The 19,082-nt window shown below is 48.4% G+C and overlaps 1 protein-coding gene across 2 annotated transcripts in view; it reads left to right on the top strand.

Moving 5' to 3' along the window:
• Positions 1-19,082, top strand: part of LGMN (legumain) — a 36,365-nt gene that overhangs the window by 14,437 nt on the left and 2,846 nt on the right. For both annotated transcript variants that reach the window (XM_084792671.1, XM_084792670.1), the window contains exons 3-11: positions 7,770-7,867; positions 8,851-8,932; positions 10,782-10,867; positions 11,558-11,633; positions 12,434-12,496; positions 13,181-13,247; positions 14,723-14,841; positions 14,934-15,023; positions 16,598-16,798. In XM_084792671.1, the coding sequence (XP_084648797.1) occupies positions 7,770-7,867; positions 8,851-8,932; positions 10,782-10,867; positions 11,558-11,633; positions 12,434-12,496; positions 13,181-13,247; positions 14,723-14,841; positions 14,934-15,023; positions 16,598-16,798 (882 nt within the window). The remainder of the gene's footprint in view (positions 1-7,769; positions 7,868-8,850; positions 8,933-10,781; positions 10,868-11,557; positions 11,634-12,433; positions 12,497-13,180; positions 13,248-14,722; positions 14,842-14,933; positions 15,024-16,597; positions 16,799-19,082) is intronic.

The raw sequence follows: 19,082 nt of genomic DNA on the forward strand, positions 1-19,082 counted from the left end.
GCAAGGTGTATAAATTTTCACAGGATCATGTTGCAGGCTCTCCTCAGAGTAATCTGAGATCCTTTAATCCCCCAGTGGGGCTGTGTGAAGCTGGGCCTGTTCTTAAATCCTCTTTATGGATGGAGGGAGGCCTGAGGAGGCCAGCAGTCTGCCCAGAGTGGTGCAAGGAGGGGGTGGGGTAGGATCCAGAGCCGGCCAGCTGGCTTGAGAGCCACCCAGTCCAGTAAGAGCTGTATGAGTCATGGAAAAATTTCTAGCAGCCGCATTTGAAAAAGCTTAAAATATGTAGGAGGGGCTAAGGAGATGATAGTGTGTTCAGTAAAATGCCTGCTGGGTAAGCACCAGGACCTGAGTTCAACCCCACTTAGAACCCACTTAAATAAAGGAATTTTGGCCGGGCGTGCTGGCACATGCCTTTATTCCCAGCACTCCGGAGGCAGAGGCAGACAGATCGCTGTGAGTTCGAGGCCAGCCCGGTCTACAGAGTGAGTCCAGGACACCCAAGGTTACACAGAGAAACCCTGTCTTGGAAAAAAAAAAAGAATTTTGGAGTATGCGTGTAACCCCAACTCTGTCTAAGGAGGTGGAAATAGGCGGAGCCCTGGGACTCATTGGCTAGCTAGCCTAGTCTACCTGGCAACCTCCAGGCCAGTGAGTGCTGTGTCTGCTGGAGACACAGTAGTTAATAGCAGTTGCTATTCTTCCAGCAGCTCATGGCTTCCTGGCTTCCTGTAACTCCAGCTCCAGGGGATCTGATGCCCTCTTCTGAGCTCCTTGGGAAACTGCACATGCATACATACATATGCGTGTACATCCAAATAAAAATAAAGTGACCGGCACCTGTGTTTTGATGGAGGCGGTTGTGGTGTTGCATGCCTCTAATCTCCATGCTTAGGAGGCAGAAGCAGGTGGAGCTCTGTGAGTTTGAGTTTGAGGCTAGTGTAGACTATGTAGTGATTTCCGGGCTAGCTGGGGTTACAGAGTGAGACGGTAATAAACAGAATTTTTTTCCCCCCTTTGGAATACAGGGTCTTTCTACATAGCCCTGCCTGGGCTGGAACTCACTGTGTAGACCAGGTTGGTCTCAAACACAGAAGAGATCCACTTGTCTCTGCCTCCCAGTGCTAGGATTAAAGGTGTGTGTCTCCATGCCGGACTAATACATCTTTTTTTTTTCGGCAGAGAAATTGAGTTGGCTCCTGTCAGTACAAATGGGGGTGGGGCAGGCACCCCAACCCTGTGAGCTCTTGCTTGGCCCTTCCCCATCCTCATACTCAGTGCACCACCACTGCAGTCTGCCTCAAGGGCAGCACACTCTTGTAGAAGGCCGAGTAATGAATTTTTGTACCTTTGGAGTCCAGAGAGTCGGTAGGGCTGGGTAGGGCTGGGCCGGGCTGGGGAGTGCTGGGTAGGGCTGGGCTGGGGATGCCGGGCCCAACAGTGATAATGATGGAAGTGTTTGGGGGTAGCTGGATTATCTGTAGGGTCCTAGGTCTTGTTCAGACCCCTGGCATGATCGCAGTTCCCTACTTAACCTGCTGTGAAGTGGAAACAGATGACATCAGCGTCTTCCCTTGGGCTTGGGCCAGGTACTGCAGACCTTAGTGAGGCGCCTCCGCAACTCTGCACTTGTCGGGAGGGGAGGAGCTGCTTAGCACACCCAGCTAGAAAACCTTTTTCCATCCCTAAACACAACACACCGGCTGTGTTTAGCCTTCTTTCCAAGCCCCTTGGCATCTTGTGCTTACAGCTGCTGCTGATGGCTGATGCCCACAGTACATGTGACACGGTGGAGCAATGCCAGTGTCTGGTCACGGGATTCCTCAGTGAACCTGGCAACTCCCAGTGCTGCTAGCTAGCTCTGAAATCAGCAGAGTCACAGCAGTCTCTGCTCACTGCAGAGGCTGTGCCTGTAATGAAGTCACTTTCTTTTCTTTCTTTCTTTCTTTCTTTCTTTTTCTTTTCGAGACAGGTTTTTTTCTGTGTAGCCTTGGCTGTCTTAGACTCACTTTGTAGACCAGGCTGACCTCGAACTCACAGTGATCCACCTGCCTCTGCCTCCCAAGTGCTGGGATTAAAGGGGTGCGCCACCATGTCCGGCTATGAGGTCACTTTCAACCCAGCATCACCTTGATGGCCTTTCTGAGGGGGAAAACATCAGCTATATTGTTTCCACATTATCTGAGTTCATTCAACTCCACTTTACCCTTTGAACTTACTATAAAGTATGTGGAGGCAGCCGAGTACTTCTGAGGACGCTGCACATAACGCCAACTTCACTTGGAAACCACTGATTGTAGAGGCAGGGCCACCGGGCAGGAGACCTGGGTTTAAACCCTGATGACATGAGCACCTGCCTGTCAGGGTGGTCCTGAGGGCCTGAGGCAGCTCTGGAGCGCACCGACACAGGACACATCATCCCAGTGCCTCTTAAAGCCTCTGCCTTGATCAAGGCATTGTTTCTGCCCCATCCCATCCATTACTGCCTCACAGCTCTGGGTTAGTTCAGTAATTTACAGAGTTGTGCAAACCTTACCGTGAACCCGCCCCAGGACAATAGCATCACCCCACGTACTCTCTGTGGTCCCCTAGCTCTAAGCAACCACTAGTTTACGTTCGGTCTCAGGCATGTATTGCCCTTTCCGATCCTTCAGAAAAGACAGGATCTCGAGTAGCCCAGGCTGGACCGAACTCACTGTGTAGCTGAAGATGGCCTTCAACTTCTGTAGGCTGGGCATTGGTGGCGCACCCCTTTAATCCCAGCACTCAAGGGTGCAGAGGCAGGTGGATCTCTGTGAGTTCGAGGCCAGCCTGGTCTACAAAGTGAGTCCAGGATAGCCAGGACTACAAGAGAAAACCTGTCTCAAAACAACAACAACGACAACAACAACAACAACAACAACAACAACACCCACAAAACAACAACAAAAGAATCCAATGTGTGCTTTCCAAATCTTTTCTACTCTCATGTCATCATACTTGGCAAGGCCAACACCTTACCACCTGAGCTCCATGACCACCGCCCCCCCATGCCCTTTTTTTGGTTTTTTGAGACAGGGGGTTTCTCTGTGTAGCCTTGGCTGTCCTGGATCAGACCAGCCTTGAACTCACAGCGATCTGCCTGCCTCTGCCTCTCAAGTGCTGGGATTAAAGGCGTGCGCCACCACACCCTGCTGCCTTTTTGTTTCTTTATGACATAATTTTTCATTTTTTTATTTTTCAGTGCTGAGGCATGGTACCCAGGGCTGTCACCTACACTCTACCCTTTCAATTATGTTTCTTTAAAAGATTTATTTTTATTTTTAAAGATGTGTGTGTGTGTGTGTGTGTGTGTGTGTGTGTGTGTGTGTATGTGTGTGTGTGTGTCTGCATGTGAGTACAGGGTTCCACAGAAGCCAGAGGCTTTTCTGGAGCTAGATTATAGAAAGTTGCAGGGCATTCACCATGGGTGCTGGGCACTGAACTCTGCTCCCTGCAGGAACAGTGCATGCTCTTAGCTACTGAGCCATCTCTCCAGCCCTTCCTTGTTTTTGAAGCACTACGTTTAAAATTTTGCGAGCTCTAATTTATTCATCCTTCTCTCTTTGGACCTTGCTTTTGGTGTCACATCTATGACATCATCCCTCAAGGTCCTAAACAGGGTCTCTTGTGTTACTTTCTCCCCGGGCTTCTTCTAGCCACGACCCGTTCTGGCTACCTTTGCTGCGGTGTCCGCCTTTTGCCTATGGCAGTCTCATCTGACCCGCGATCCTTGTTGGAGATCCTTCCTTCCTTAGTGTGGCTTGGAAATCTGAGTAGGATGTGTGTAGACCAGACTGGCTTTGAACTCACAGACGTCTTCCTGCCTCTGGCTCCTGAGTGCTGGGATTAAAGGTGTGTGCCACTACACCTGGCTGCTAACCATTTTTAATGATTTTTTTTTCTTCTGGTTTTAAATCTGATGCCTGAACTTGAGACGTCTGTCTTGTTATGTCACAGATGAGTACATCTGTGTCTTTCCACAATGTCATAATTTTATTGAATAGCACTAAATTCACAAGGTGCCACTGCTGTTGGGTGCCAGATAATCCCACTCACCTTGGTAATCTGGCTGAGGTGAGTGCTGGCTCTTCCCCCCCCCCCAAAAGATTTCTTTATTATTATGTATAAAATGTTCTACCTGCATATACACCTGCATGCCAGAAGAGGGCATTAGATCACATTATAGATGGTTGTAAGCCACCATGTGGTCGCTGGGAATTGAACTCAGGACCTCTGGAAGAGCAGCCAGTGCTTTTAACCTCTGAGCCCCCGAGTGCTGGTCCTTTTATTCCAATCTTTTTTTTCCCCCCATTTCTATTTTTTTAAATGTTTTTTATTATTCATTTATTCAGATTACGCCTCAATTGTTATGCCCTTACTTGTCTCCTCCCGTTCCTCTCTCCCTCCCTCCCTTTTTCACCCTATTCCTCTTCCCTAGGTCTGTGACAGAAGGGGACCTCATCTCCCACCATTATTCCAATTTTTTTTTTCATTATTCCAATCTTGATTACTGATTTTAACTTTTCTTTTCTCTTTTTCTCCTTTCTTTTCTTTTCCTTTTGTTTTTGTTTTTGTTTTTGTTTTTTTTGGCTGTCCTGGAACTCTGTAGGCTGGCCTCAAACTCAGAGACCCACCTTCCTCTGCCTGCCAAGTGTTTGCCATCAATCACTCAGCTTGATTTTTAACTCTTATCTTGCAAATCCCAGGGCACATAGCGAATCTCTGTCTGGGTTTATGTGGTTTAGAGAATGAATGCGAGTTCAAGAAAGCAGGCAGAAGGAGACACAAAGTTTGTGTTGTGAGAGATAATGAACCCAAAGCCAGCTGCAAGGAGGAAGCTGCTGTGGAGGCCCAGGGAGAGGCCACAGGGACAGGCCACAGGGACAGGCCACAGGGACAGGCCACAGGGACAGGTCACAGGGACAGGCCACAGGGACAGGCCACAGGGACAGGTCACAGGGACAGGCCACAGGGACAGGCCACAGGAACAGGCCACAGGGACAGGCCACAGGAACAGGCGAGAGTCGCTGGTGCATAGAGCATCAGATACTGGGCTGCTTTGCATCTGTTGCTCTGGTATCTCATGTTGCGGTCTCATAGGGTCCAGGCATCAGGAACTTGGGGGGTGTTTGTTATTCACTTACCATAGTTAGTGTTGGAAGGCCTGTATTATTTTATAGAAATGAGGATTTAAACTTTCTTGCAATTCCAGCACTCAGGGAGGTAGAGGCAGGCGGATCCCTGTGAGTTCGAGGCCAGCCTGGTCTACAAAACGAGTCCAGGACAGGCAGGGCTACACAGAGAGACCCTGTCTCAACCCCTCCTCCCCCCAAAAAACCCCAACTTTGTCAGTTCACACCATAGATGGCCTTGTTCCACACCAGGATGAGTTGGCTAAGGACAGATTTCATATGTGACTCTGGTCCCATAAGATTGATTGGTTAGACATGATAGCTGCCTTAGTTTGTGTAAATACTGGACAGAATCTCCAAATGATGCGATTCAGGTCATACATGACTGTATATGTGACTATTGATGACTGTTTTTGTTTAGTTTCTGTCCAGATGTTTAGCCCTTTGAGTTCTCTTTGGGCTCCTGAAAATTTAGTGATTTCTCTCTGCCCTTGAGTGAAGAGCCATCAAGATCTGTAGTGAGAACGCTCGGCTTCTTTTTCCATGAACCTAGCGTGATGGGAACGGGTCACCGCCTGTCTGTCAGCTGTTCTCTCTCCACCTGTAAGATGGGGGTCCAGATCTTTGTCACCGAGAACTGAAGGCTACTGAGATAACTTAGTGCCTGAAGTTGTTCAGGGCAGACAGAAGGTGGATGTACTTGTTTTTCACACTCAGCTGCCCATTTGTCAGGCAGCTCTGGAGTACTGGGCCCACACTTCCCGCTTACAGTCACAGCAGATGTGTGCTAAACAGAAGGATTTGCCAACACACAGGCCTATCTGGATGGGCACTTGCAGGCAGAAGCCTGGCATGGTGAATGCTTTATTCTCTTAGACACCTCATGTGCCGTCTGGGATGTCCTGTGCAGTGGCTGTGTGTATATATGATGACAGTGTCTGCCCAAGGATGCCGATGCTGGCCACATGCACCTCTCCATGTTCCGGGGATGATATTGTCAGTTAAGCAATGTGTTTCCCCCTCTGACCTCAGTTGATGTTCTGCACAGAGGGCGTCGTCTGAAACAAGGAATGTGTGGTCCAAGAATTGCAACAGAGATGGTTTCTGTTCCCCCTTGACTGCCTTCTTTTGTTTCAGATTGTTGTAATCTCACATCCTAGGCATGTTGCCTAGGCTGGTTTCAAACTCACTGTGTGAACTTCTTGTGTGCCTTACCTCCCCAAACCTGCTATTATAAATGCAAGTGTGCCCCAGCACACACTGTGTGTCGGTGTATTTGAACTCAGAGCTTTTAGTATGCTAGACAAGCACTCTAGAGTTCTTCTTCTTTTTCTTCTTCCTCCTCCTCCTCCTCTTCCTCCACTTCTTCTTCCTCCTCTTCTTTTTCTTCCTCTTCCTCATCTTCCTCCTAACTGTCACCATCATCTAAACAGCATGTTTTTCATTTCAAATTCCTGAATTGTGCCTTATTTTATTTTATTTTATTTAGATAGATAGTCTCAAGAACCCAGGTAGGCCTTAAACTTGCTATGTAGTCCAGACTGACCTTGAATTCCTGCTCTTCCTGCTTATATTTCCAAAGAGCTGGGATTGCAGGTGTGTATCACAAGCCTGGCTTCTGGGCTGGGTCTTGAGACTTTACTCACTTGTCAGAACAGTGACTGTTGGTGAACCAGAAGCTGTGACCTATTACTTTATTCTCTGGGGCATTCTGCTTGAGACTTGAATCCATGCTCTTACACTCTTGTGTCTGAAATATGAAAACAAATTGCTTAGGACTTCCAAGGGCCCTTGTTAACCTGTAGGTGTGACTCTGTGTGTGTGTGTGTGTGTGTGTGTTTACATCTGTGCCTGTGTGTTTATACACAATGTACCAGATATGTTTTGGGGGATCAGAGCCAGATGTGGTGGTGCACACTTTTAATCCCAGCACTCAGGAGGCAGAGGCAGGTGGATCTCTGAGTTCCAGGCCAGCCTGGTCTGGTCTACAAAGCTAGTCTAGGACAGCCTAGACTACAGAGAAACCCTGTTTCCAAAAAAAAAAAAAAAAAAAAGAAAAAGAAAAAAAAGAAAAAAAGAAGAAGAGTCTGGGGCTCTTTTAAAATTGAAGTTAAAAAAAAATCAAGGGCTGGAGAGATGGCTCAGTTGTTAAGAGCACTGACTGTAGCTGGGCGTGGTGGCGCACGCCTTTAATGCCAGCACTTGGGAGGCAGAGGCAGGTGGATCTCTGTGAATTCAAGGCCAGCTTGGTCTAAAAAGTGAATCCAGGACAGCCAGGCATACACAGAGAAACCCTGTCTCAAAACCTCCCCTCAAAAGAGCACCTCTTCTAGAGATCCTGAGTTCAATTTCCAGTAACCACATGGTGCCTCACAACCATCTATAACGTGATCTGATGCCCTCTTCTGGCCTGCAGGTGAACATGCAGGCAGACCACTGTGTACATAATAATAAATAAATAAAACTTAAAAAAAAAGATTAAAAAAAAAATCCTTTTTACAAACCTTGACCAGTAAGGGATGAGAGTCACAGTGAGCCTTCTGTAAGATAGAAGGTACCCCGAAATGGGCCTCCTCCCCTGTGATATCTAAAAGCTGACAGAACCATTTCTTCCAGGCAGACGCATGCCACGCCTACCAGATCATCCACCGCAACGGCATCCCTGATGAGCAGATCATAGTGATGATGTATGACGACATTGCCAACTCTGAAGAGTAAGTGGGAAGCATTTTGAACTTGGCTGTGAAACCGAATTGAAAAACACTGTCACATTCAGGCTTATGGGGTTCCTTAGGACAGTGGCCCAGTTTGGGAACAGGAGTGACCCTGGGTGAGAAGCCACAGGGATGTCATTTGTTGAGCCCCAGCATGTTTTAAGGTGCTCTGGGGTGGCAGGAAATGAGCAGGAGGGGCTACTCTGAGAGGGTTAAAGTTGGACCTATGTGCTGCGGAGAGCTGCACCCTGGACTTGGGAGCCTGTCCATAACCTCTGAGCTGAGGCACCTGCCTATAGAAGGTTCTAGTCTGTGCAGGACCTCCTTCCATGGCTGTTTCTTCTTTGTGTTTGATGTTACATACGGGTCTCTCGCACATTTTCCCAAGTTCTTCAGGAAGGAGCTCCTGGCTCTGCAACTCCCAGGTGCCTTTCTGAGAGGGACCCTGCTCTGTAGGGAGACTGCACCTCCTGAGTGTGGCGCCTGAGTCTTAGGTATTTAGTTTTGCTTTTTGTCCTGTTGATATTTGAGAGCAGTCTTGTTTGCATGATCTTGCCCCAACACACTCCGCTTCCTAACAGGTGGCAAGACACTTGCTCTTTGGTTCTTCTCCTGGGTTTTAAGATCTTTCCTCCCCCTGCCCCCCCCCCCCAAAAAAAAGATCTTTCCTCCCTGCTCCCTCTTGGTGCTTTTGTGTTCATGTCCCTGAGATCCCCAGCTGCCTGAACCACATGCGTTGGTACCTACCTTAAGTGACAGTGTCTTCAAGAACAGAGTTGTTGCCTGGTGGGGCGTAGTGGTACACCTGTAATCCCAGGACCTGGGAGGCCAGCCTGGTCTGCAAAGCGAGTCCAGGACAGCCCAGGCTACATAGAGAAACAACAGAAAACCCAGAGTTGTCTGCTGTTTGTTTATATAATGTTCGGAAGGGAGTTCTGAAGGGAGACAAGTTTTGTGTTGCAACTATGTCATTTAATTTTCAGAAACCCTACTCCGGGTGTTGTGATCAACCGGCCCAACGGCACAGACGTGTACAAGGGCGTCCTGAAGGATTACACTGGAGAGGTGAGGCGTTTTCATCAGAAGCCAGTGGCTTTGGGGTTCAGTTCATTGATATTTCCCTATTCTCACCCTTGTCCCCGCCTGCCCCCCCCCCCCCCCCGTTTTTGTTTTTTGAGACAAGGTTTCTTTGTGTACCCTTGGCTGTCCTGGATTCACTTTGTAGACCAGGCTGGCCTCCAACTCCCAGTGATCCACCAGCCTCTGCCTCCCAAGTGCTGGAATTAAAGGCATATGCCTCCATGCCTGGCTTCCCCATGCCTTTATGATCCTGAGAGATTAGTGGGAGAGATTTTCCTGGGGAGATGGTACTGGGGCTGGAACCAGGGCTCATATAATCTAGTCAAGTGTTCTAACACAGAGCCACATATTCATTTTCTCTCTCTCTCTCACTCTACCTCTCTCCTCCTCCTCCTCCTCTTCTATTCATAAAAACTAGCCTTGAACTCCTGGACTCACCAATCTTCTCCCCTCTTCTCCCCTAGAAAAGGCACATGCTATACTGCTTCTAGTTCAGTTAGATTTTGGAAGTCAACAGAGAAAAGAAAAAGTCAGGGGAAGTGTTCAAAAAAGGTAACAGTGCATTGGTGTTTAGACTCTAGGCTCCGCATGTACCAAGCATGGTAATACATTGGTGCATGTTGTGTTTAACTCAACCTGAGGGGGATCTCTGGGTTCAAGGCCAGCCTGGTCTACAAAGTGAGTCCAGGACAGCGAAGGCTACATAGAGAAACCTTTCCTCAGCCCACACCTAGCACAAAGTATGTCAGGACTTTCCTGAAGATAGATCTTTAAAAATTAGTATTCTAATACATTCCTCCCCAAATGGTTAATTTCCCAGTTTATTGATATGTGCAAATGGGCATTTATGGTCTTTATAATTTCTAAGGATGTCTATGGATGTCTCAGGAGGCAAAGAAACATTAGCCCAAAGCTCAGCATTTCTTTCAGTTTTGTTTCATTTTATGGTCTCTTAAATTCAATGGAAATTTAATGTATACACAATATAGTTGATCCCATATTAAGAGATAATTTCTTGTTGGGCGTGGTGGCACACACCTTTAATTCCAGCACTTGGGAGGCAGAGGCAGGTGGATCTTTGTGAATTCAAGGCCAGTCTGGTCTACAAAGCGAGTCTAGGACAGCCAAGGCGGAAAAAAGAAAGAAAGAAAGAAAAGAAAGAAAGAAAGAAAAGAAAGAAAGAAAGTGAGCGATAATTTCTTTTAGGGGCTCTCAACCTGTGGGTCACATATCAGATATCTTGCATATTAGGTATTTTCAGTGTGATTCATAACAGGAGCAAAATTACAGTTATAATGTAACAATGAGATTTTATGGTTTGGGGGTGGTCACCACAACATGCGGAACTGGGTCACAGCATTAGGAAGGTTGATAACTACTAGTCTATAGGGACATGTGTAGAGCCTAGGTTGTAGAATTGGGGGTGATGTTTTTTCCTCTTTATTTTTATTTTTATTTTTCATTGCTTTTGATGATTGAGTATCTTTGGGACTCAGGCTCTGAGGTAGCAAGCTGGAGGCAAACCGAGGCTCTAACCCTTCTGCTTCTTCACTCTCTCTCTGAGGGAGCAGTCTCTTCCTGTGCTGGGGTGGCTGGAGCGTCAGGAGGGGTGGTGGTGGTGTGGATTCCCACTTCATAGTAGTTGGGAAGCAATAAATATCACCTTATCCAAGATGGCACTTTCACAGTTCATAGGCCTCGGGCCCCCAGGCATGTCATCCCGGCCTGGGGTTGGAGTGTTTTGGGCTTGAAGCTGGGTGTCCTGGGCCCATCACATTGCCTGTAAGATGTGCATGGAAGTCCTAATTGTGCATTGACTCCCAATTCCTTGTAGGATGTGACTCCAGAGAATTTCCTTGCTGTGCTGAGAGGCGACGCAGAAGCTGTGAAGGGCAAAGGATCTGGAAAAGTCCTGAAGAGGTACCCTCTGTTTCATGGAGTCTGTACTCTCAGAGCTGCAGCCTCACACAGAACTCAGACAGGCACTGTTCTTTGCTCCTGTCTCTTTAGACAAGTTAAGAATGGGCAGCTTTGTCCTGACCCAGGCCTGGTCTCACAGGGCTGATGCCACGGTTGGTCTCTTTCTGTGCCATATACTCCTGTGATCCAGGGTCCCCATGTCTTTATGCATGTACCATTAAGCTACAACCCTAGCCAACCTGCCCCCTAGCAACTAATAATAATAACAACAATAATTTGTTGTTGTTGTTTTTTTTTGAGACAGGGTCTCTCTGTAGCCTTGGCTGTCCTGGACTCACTTTGTAGACCAGGCTGGCCTCGAACTCACAGCGATCCGCCTGCCTCTGCCTCCCGAGTGCTGGGATTAAAGGTGTGCCCCACCATGCCCGGCTGTTTTGTTTTTCAAGACAAAGTTTCTCAGTGTTAGCCTTGGCTGTCTTGGACTAGTTCTATAGACCAGGCTAGCCTTGAACTCACAGAGATCCACCTGCTTCAGCCTCCCAAGTACTGGGATTAAAGACTTGTGCTACTGAGCCTTGCTCAAACATCTTAGCTTTTTTATGCAGGCAGCGTTTCAGAGGCATGGACATGGAAACAGGGGTGGTCAGCTCTGGCCTGTCTGGCTGACTCTCTTCTGTCCTATCTTGGCAGCGGTCCCCGGGACCATGTGTTTGTTTACTTCACTGACCACGGAGCCACTGGAATCCTGGTTTTTCCTAGTGATGATGTGAGTTCTACATACCATTTTGATGCAGGTTTTTGTTGTTGTTGTCGTCATCACTGTTTGATCCTGGAGGTTGAATGAAGGGCCTTGCGTATGTTGTTAGCTAAGTGCTGTTCCACTGAGCTGTGCCCCCAGCAGTTTTTCTTAACATTTAAAAGTTGATTTTTACATTTACTTTTCCTGCATGTGTGCACAGTCACATGCCACGTCATACATGTAAGGACTGAGGACAGTTTTCGGCAGTCAGCTCATCCTGCAAGTCCTGGGGATCGAACTCAGGTCGTCAGGCTTGGCAGCAAGCTCTTTTACCTGCTGAGCCATCTCACTGTTCTGTTCTTAACCTTTTAAAGATAAATGGAAAGGATAGTTTTATTTATCTTTAAAATTGAAAGGAGAATAGAAAACAAGGCCTGTGTGTTGAGATTAAACCTGTAACGTGTTTTCTGATGCTCCACTAGGGTCGATGTCAGTGCTGTGGTAAGGAGTGGGGGTAGGGGGGGAGGGTGGAGGTGGGGGCAGGGGGTGGGGATGCAAAGGTTGCAGCTGGAAGGCTGTAATTTCTGTCCATTTCTGGCCATGCCAGTGTCCAGTCAGTCAGGGCTGGGCATATCACAGACACAGTCAGAGTCTCAGAATACCAAGGACAAAGCGATGCATGCAGAAATGTTGTCTCTTGTCTTGCGGTGTGTCAGTGGAAGGGCTGCTCAGCCACGGTTATGTTGCCTGGTTGGGAAAAGGACTTTATGAGGTATGGGTGGCTCTTCTAGGGTGCGGCTTTGAGCATCTGCATCCTTCCCTTTCAGCTTCACCTCAAGGACCTGAACAAGACGATACACTACATGTACAAACACAAAATGTACCAGAAGGTAGCATCAGTTCCTGAGTGCCTTGGGGGGGGTGAGGGGGGAGCCCCAGGAAGCCACCCTGGCACAGCTGGCCCTTGGACATGTCGCTGGGCTTTCTGGGTACTGTTCCACTTGGTCAGCTTTGCCCAGTGCTGCCCCAGGGTTCACTGGACTTCTTAGAGAGGTTGGCCCAACATAATGTGGGCCTCACCCCCAGCTCGACCCTAGCAGGTGTTGGGAGGGGCTGTGAGTTAGCTGCTGCAGCTGCAGGTACGGGCACCACAGGGGAAGGACGGCTGTTCCAGAGACCGCCTCCATTTGGGACAACTGAGGAGGAACACCCACCACCTTATTTATTCTCTGTCCACTTGGGCCCTCTCTTCTCTGTGACCTCAGTAGCGACATTAATAGGGCATGGTATATGTGACGCTGATGCGGAAAAGATGGCTGCCTTGCCACGTGGCTCTCTGGAGCTGCTTGCTATCAGATACAGAAGCAGTCTCTTCAGCGCTGTACAGCTCGAGGCTGCCATGCCTTCTGCTCACTCAGATCACTATTCCATTAGTGAAGAAATGTGATATGCTTTTTGTCAGATAGCTTCTGTTAGCCTTCGGCAGTAGCCTCTGTATAGGGACAGTGAAGGACAGTGGGCTGGGATGGCCGGCACTGCCGGCTGGGAGCTCACCTGTCCTGGACGCCTTGCAGATGGTGTTCTACATCGAAGCATGCGAGTCAGGCTCCATGATGAACCACCTGCCCAATGACATCAACGGTAGGTGTTGAACAGGCGGGGGTTGGTTGTCCATCCATACTGCCCACTTGAGACCAAGTGTTCCACCTGTGCAGGGCCCTCAAGGGCTGCCTGATATGCAGGCTGAGGACATGCTTGTGGCCAGGTCTGGCTTCTTCTGCTCCGCAAGTGTTCATAGGGCATAAAGACCCAGGGGGTGGGGGTGGGGTAGGGGTGGGGCGCCGGAGGCCTGGCTTTGTGGTCAGGAGCACTAGCTGCTCTTGTAGCAGGCCTGGGTTTGGTTCCCACCAGCTACTTGGGGGTGCATAGCCACCTGCAACTCCAGTTTCAGGCCTCCTAGGGTTCAAGGTGCACAAACAAGCAAGCATTCATACTCACAAAATACAAATAAAGACATTCTAATAAAGCTGGGCAGTGGTGGCGCACGCCTTTAATTCCCAGACTGGGGAGGCAGAGGCAGGTCGAGTTTGAGTTCGAGACCAGTCTGGTCTACAGAGTGAGTTCCAGGATAGCCAGGGCTAAAATAGAGAAAATCTTCCTTGAAAAATAACAACAACAAAAAAAGAAACTCGAAAAACAACAGCAACCCTCCACCCCCCTAAAACCCACTAATGGTATCAAGAGTCTATATTCAGGCTGCACAGTGGCTGCCCAAACTGGACCAGCCCTGTTCTCTTGCTTTGTGTTGCTCGCCTACTCTCTCTGATCTCAGGCAGGGAGGTGACTTGGTCCTTGAATGTAGGGATAGTGACAGTGCCTGCTTGATAAGAGTTACATCTTAAGTGCGGATTCTGTATGGGCTCTGCACAGCTGAGTGGCTTTTTGTTTGTTTGTTTGTTTTGGAGACAGGGTTTCTCTGTGTAGCCTTGGCTGTCCTGGACTCACTTGGTATACCAGGCTGGCCTCGAACTCACAGTGAGCCTCCTGCCTCTGCCTCCCGAGTGCTGGGATTAAAGGTGTACGCCATCACACCCGGCAAGCGGGGTGGTTTTTATGAGGCAGAATCCCAGGAGGTCCAGGCTGATCTTAAACTTGCTATATAACCGAGGATGACTTTGAACTCCTGATGTTCCCTCTCCCTCCCAAGTGCTGGGATTACAGGCATGCACTACCGGCCTTGACTTTTTTGTCTTGTTTACTTGAACTGTTTTGCTGGGCCTCACACCTGCTCAGCAAGCACTGTGCTGCACCCGGCCCCCATCCCAGTGTAGAAACCAGACTGGGCTCATATTCTTTGAGTTTCCCCATTTGTTAAAATCTGTCATTGGTCTTCTACTAATTTGTGTCTGAGCACACAGGCTTTTGCTCATAGTTTCAACAGGAGTCCCTTACTTGGTCACCTTCCGTTCACGTCCGAGAGGAGTTATTGTTCTGATTGGTCAGGGCCATTCTCTCCCTGTTCCGAGTAGAGTAGCAGCCTTGATGTCCAGTGGGGGAAGTGTAGTCCAAGGCTAGGAGCAAAACATTGACTCAAAGATTCCTTTAATCCGCCGTAGTTTATGCAACCACTGCCGCCAACCCCAGTGAGTCATCCTACGCCTGCTACTACGACGAGGAGAGGAATACATACCTGGGTGACTGGTACAGCGTCAACTGGATGGAAGACTCTGACGTGGTAAGGCCCCTCGATCGGGGCGGGGCCAGCCTGCCACGGTGGAGTCTCCAGGCTCTGGTTCTCCAAGGATTCCCGCGGTTTTCTTCTTGCAGGAGGATCTCACCAAAGAGACGCTTCATAAGCAGTACCACCTGGTCAAGTCCCACACCAACACCAGCCACGTCATGCAGTATGGGAACAAAGTGAGTGGGGGCTTCCCTCTCCTGCCCCCTAGGCCTAGAGCCCCAGGTAGACCCACTCCGGACTTAGTCCCTTGATAAGGAGAAACGAGATCCAGGTCCCAGGATCCTCAGGCTCAGAAACCAGAGCTGCTAGGTTAGCGCTTGCAGACCCGGGCATCAGGGTGAGCTGTCTGAACCATGTGTCCTTCCTCCTTTGTCAGAGCCCAAGCGTGTAGGCTAGCCAGGTACACCAGACAAGGTTGTGTATGGGAAGCACTGAGCAAGGGCTTATCACATGGCAAGAGACTGTGGCGACTGAAAGCACACGTTCTGTTTTCATGACTGTCCCACTGGACCCCCGCCTTGCATTTTCTAGGATCTGTCTCGTGCCCAGCTGTAGGTCGCTGGTTTTTCTCATTGGCTAGACATTGGAGACTGTTCACACACACCCTGCTGCCACCTCTGCCCAGCAGGGACCAACATGGGCAGATAGTAGTTCTAAGGTGTCTGCTCTCTGGCTGCAGAAGCTTGGGCCTTTGGACAGGCTCTGGGCTGTGCAGCTCAGCTGAAAAACTTGACACCGGAACTCCCAGAACGCCATTTCCCAGGCCCAGGAGCTTGCCAGCTGAGGTCTGTTCTTGGGTGCAAGCTCTGGCATCCTCGATCAAAGTGCAGCGCAGAAAAGCCCAGCTCTCTGACACATCTCCAAGAGTGTGGCCTGTGAGGCTGCGAGCCTGTCAGCAGTGGGATAGCCACAGTGCACAAGACGTTACCCAGGTTGCTTTAGCCGAGCTGGGCCCTTGAATGGGGGCAGGAGAGAACAGAGTGAAAAAAGCCAGACAGGTGACTCAGGGAATCCCCTGCCCTGCTGGTGGCTCTGTCTCCAGCTTCCCATTTTCAGTACAGGTGCTTAGCTTGGTCCATTTTTAGTCTGTCTGTCTTTCTCTGTATGTGTGTAAACGACAGTGTGTTTTTTTTTTTTTTGAACTTGCTGTTTCTATATTTGTGTTTGATTTTAATTTTAGGCTGAGTTTTGCATTACTGCTGCTTGCTTTGAGCACAAGTATACTTAACTCATTCCTTTCCTTGGGGTTGGGTCTGTCCTGACTTGTGCAAGCAGACATAGCTTGACACTTGTATGCATTTTGCTAGCATCTAAGGCCCAGTGTCAGCCTGGCCCGTGTCCCTAGCTCTGCCCATCTCATGGGACCCAGACTTCAGTGCCAGCCCGGATGGATGCTTGAAACCTTGTTGCTGGTCCTTGGGGACAGGCAGGGGAGCAAGGGCGATGAGCATGTCCAGGGTTGCCCCAGTTAAAACAAACGTTGCATAACTGTGGGTCTGCAGTTGCTCTTTGCCTCAAGGCACCCTGGGTATTTTTAACATTCTTCAGTGGCAGATTTCAGCCACACAGGTGTGTCATCCTGCCTACTCCTGAGTTGGTCATGTGTTTCCAGGTGACTGGGGCCCTTCAGTTCTTAAAGCTAGGAGCGATCCATGACTCCCCGAGAGGCGGGGCTAGGGTATACGTGGCACACCTGCTCTTCTCACCAAATGCGTTATATTTGTATTTTTTCCTCCCCCTCCTCCTCCAGTCTATCTCTACTATGAAAGTGATGCAGTTTCAGGGTATGAAGCACAGAGCCAGTTCCCCCATCTCTCTGCCTCCAGTCACACGCCTCGACCTCACCCCCAGCCCAGAGGTGCCGCTCACCATCCTGAAGAGGAAGCTGCTGAGGACCAACGACCTGAAGCAATCCCAGAATCTCATCGGGCAGATCCAGCGCCTGCTGGATGTAAGTAGTGGCCAAAGGGACTTTCCCTAGAGGTCAGCCCAGTCGAGACTGAAGGGGTGTGTGTGTGCGCGCGCTCTGAGTTCAGCAAGTAGGATTCAGGGTGCGTCCTCCTCAGATACGGGAAGGAGCACGGCCTCTGTGCTCTTGGAAAGCAGAGCAAAGAGCAGTCAGTAGTAGCTTCCATTCTTCATCATCACTTTGACATCTAAAGCAGCAGCAGCAGGAAGCAAAGGCTCGGAGGCTCGGCTCCCCAGAACCATGCTGGGAAGCTCCAGCCTCTGGTGGTCCCTCTGGAACATTCTGTCTTACTGTTTCTTGACTTACTAGTCACTCATCAGTCTTTTATTTTATTTTTTAAAATAATTTTTTAAAGATTTATTTATTAATTATGTATACGGTGTTCTGCGTGCATGCCAGAAGAGGGCACTAGATTTCATAGATGTCTGTGAGCCACCATGTGGTTGCTGGGAATTGAACTTAGGACCTTTGGAAGAACAGATAGTGCTCTTAACCTCTGAGCCATCTCCCCAGCCCCAGCCCCAGTCTTTTTATTTTTTATTTTTTTAAATTCAGTGTTCAAAATCATTCTGTTGTCTCAGCCAAGAGGTAGTGGCTGAGTACCTTTAATCCCAGCACCTGGGAGGCAGAGGCAGATGGATCTCTGTGAGTTCGAGGCCAGCCTGGTCTGCAGAATGAGTTGTAGAACAGCCAGAGCTACAGAGAAACAAACAAACAAACAAAAAACAAAAACAAAAAACCCAAGCAAATAAGCTAAGAAAAAAAACCAAAAACCACCGCCAAGAAAAACCCATTCTGTTGTCTCATGGTCACAGCCTGAAGATCTTCCTGAAACTGTTGTCTGTCCATCCTTCAGAACTGTTGCTTTGTTCAGTAGTTAATGGAATGGGCAGGAAGATCCTTCTGATCAAAGCTGTGTGTTCTCAGCCGTGCCCGTCTGTTCTAACAAAGCCACTCTATGTTAATGCTTGTCCCCAGTCAGTGTAGCATGCTGAGGGACACATGGAAAGGTTTAAAAAAAAAATCCTTATTTGACTTATTTTTTCCAAGTAGAGTCTTATGCATCCCACGCTGGCCATGTCCAACTTGCTCTGTAGCAGAGAATGACCTTGAATTTGTGAGCCTCCTTCCCCGACCTGAGTGCTGGTGTTCTATCTCCCCCAATAGATATGGTTCTTAGGATGAAGAATTGAGGAGCTGGAGAGATGGCTCAGTGGTTAAGGGCACTGGCTGCTCTTCCAGAGGTCCTGAGTTCAATTCCTGGCACACACATGGCAGCTCATAACTGTCTGTGACCCTCTCACAGACATATATGCAGGCAAAATACCAATGCAAATAAAATAAATTTATAAAAAAGAATTGAGCCCAGGGTTTCATGCATGCAAGGCAAGTACCTACCAACCGAACCTCATCCCCAGTGCCCATGTATGTGTTAAATGCCTAGCTTTAATTATTTTTAAAAAAACTTGTTCCCCTAGAATATAACAGCTTGAATAGCCAGGATATGTTTTTTGTGGTTTTTTTTCCCTTTCCCCCAAGACAGAGCTTCTTTGTGTAGCCTGGCTACCCTGACTTGCTTTGTAGACCAGCCTAGCCTTGAACTCACAGCAGTCCGCCTGCTGCTCTGCCTCTCTAGCACTGTGATTAAAGGTGTGGGCTGTCACAGCCAGTTTCAGGATGTTTAACTGGTGTCAAACACAGTTGAAATAACGGTCCTTTTACTTTCTAATCTTTGGCCTCTTACTACCCTTTATATATTGATCCTACGGCAGTTTTTTCTATGGTGGATTATGTCTGTTGATACTATATTAAGAATTAAAATGATTCAGGCAATGTGTCAAATGCCTTTAATTCCATCACTTGGGAGGTGGGGGCAGGGAGATCCGGAGTTCCTTAGCTACCTTTTGAGTTCGAGGTCAAGCTGGGTTACAGTCTCAAAACAAATAACAAGGGACATGAAAAGACATTTTTGTCTTTATCCTCTGGGTAGTCACAGAAACTAAACCAGAGTCTGCTTGTGTTTGCTTGAACCATTGTGCACATTGTAGAATTTCTCTGGTTGTCTTCTGTAAGTCTGAAAACTATTTCTAAGTTTTCCTGCTAACAGTTTCCTGCTAACTGTTGCTTCGCTACATTTTTATGTAAAGTAGAGAATTACCAAAAAAAAAAAAAAATATCAAGACAAATCATTTAACTCACTCAGAAATAACCATAAGAAGCTCATTTTGTGCCCTTGTATATTTTCTGAAAAATAACTGTTTTGGAA

The sequence above is a fragment of the Acomys minous genome (genome assembly GCF_964271855.1).
Source record: "Acomys minous genome assembly, chromosome: 8".
Lineage (NCBI taxonomy): Eukaryota > Metazoa > Chordata > Mammalia > Rodentia > Muridae > Acomys > Acomys minous.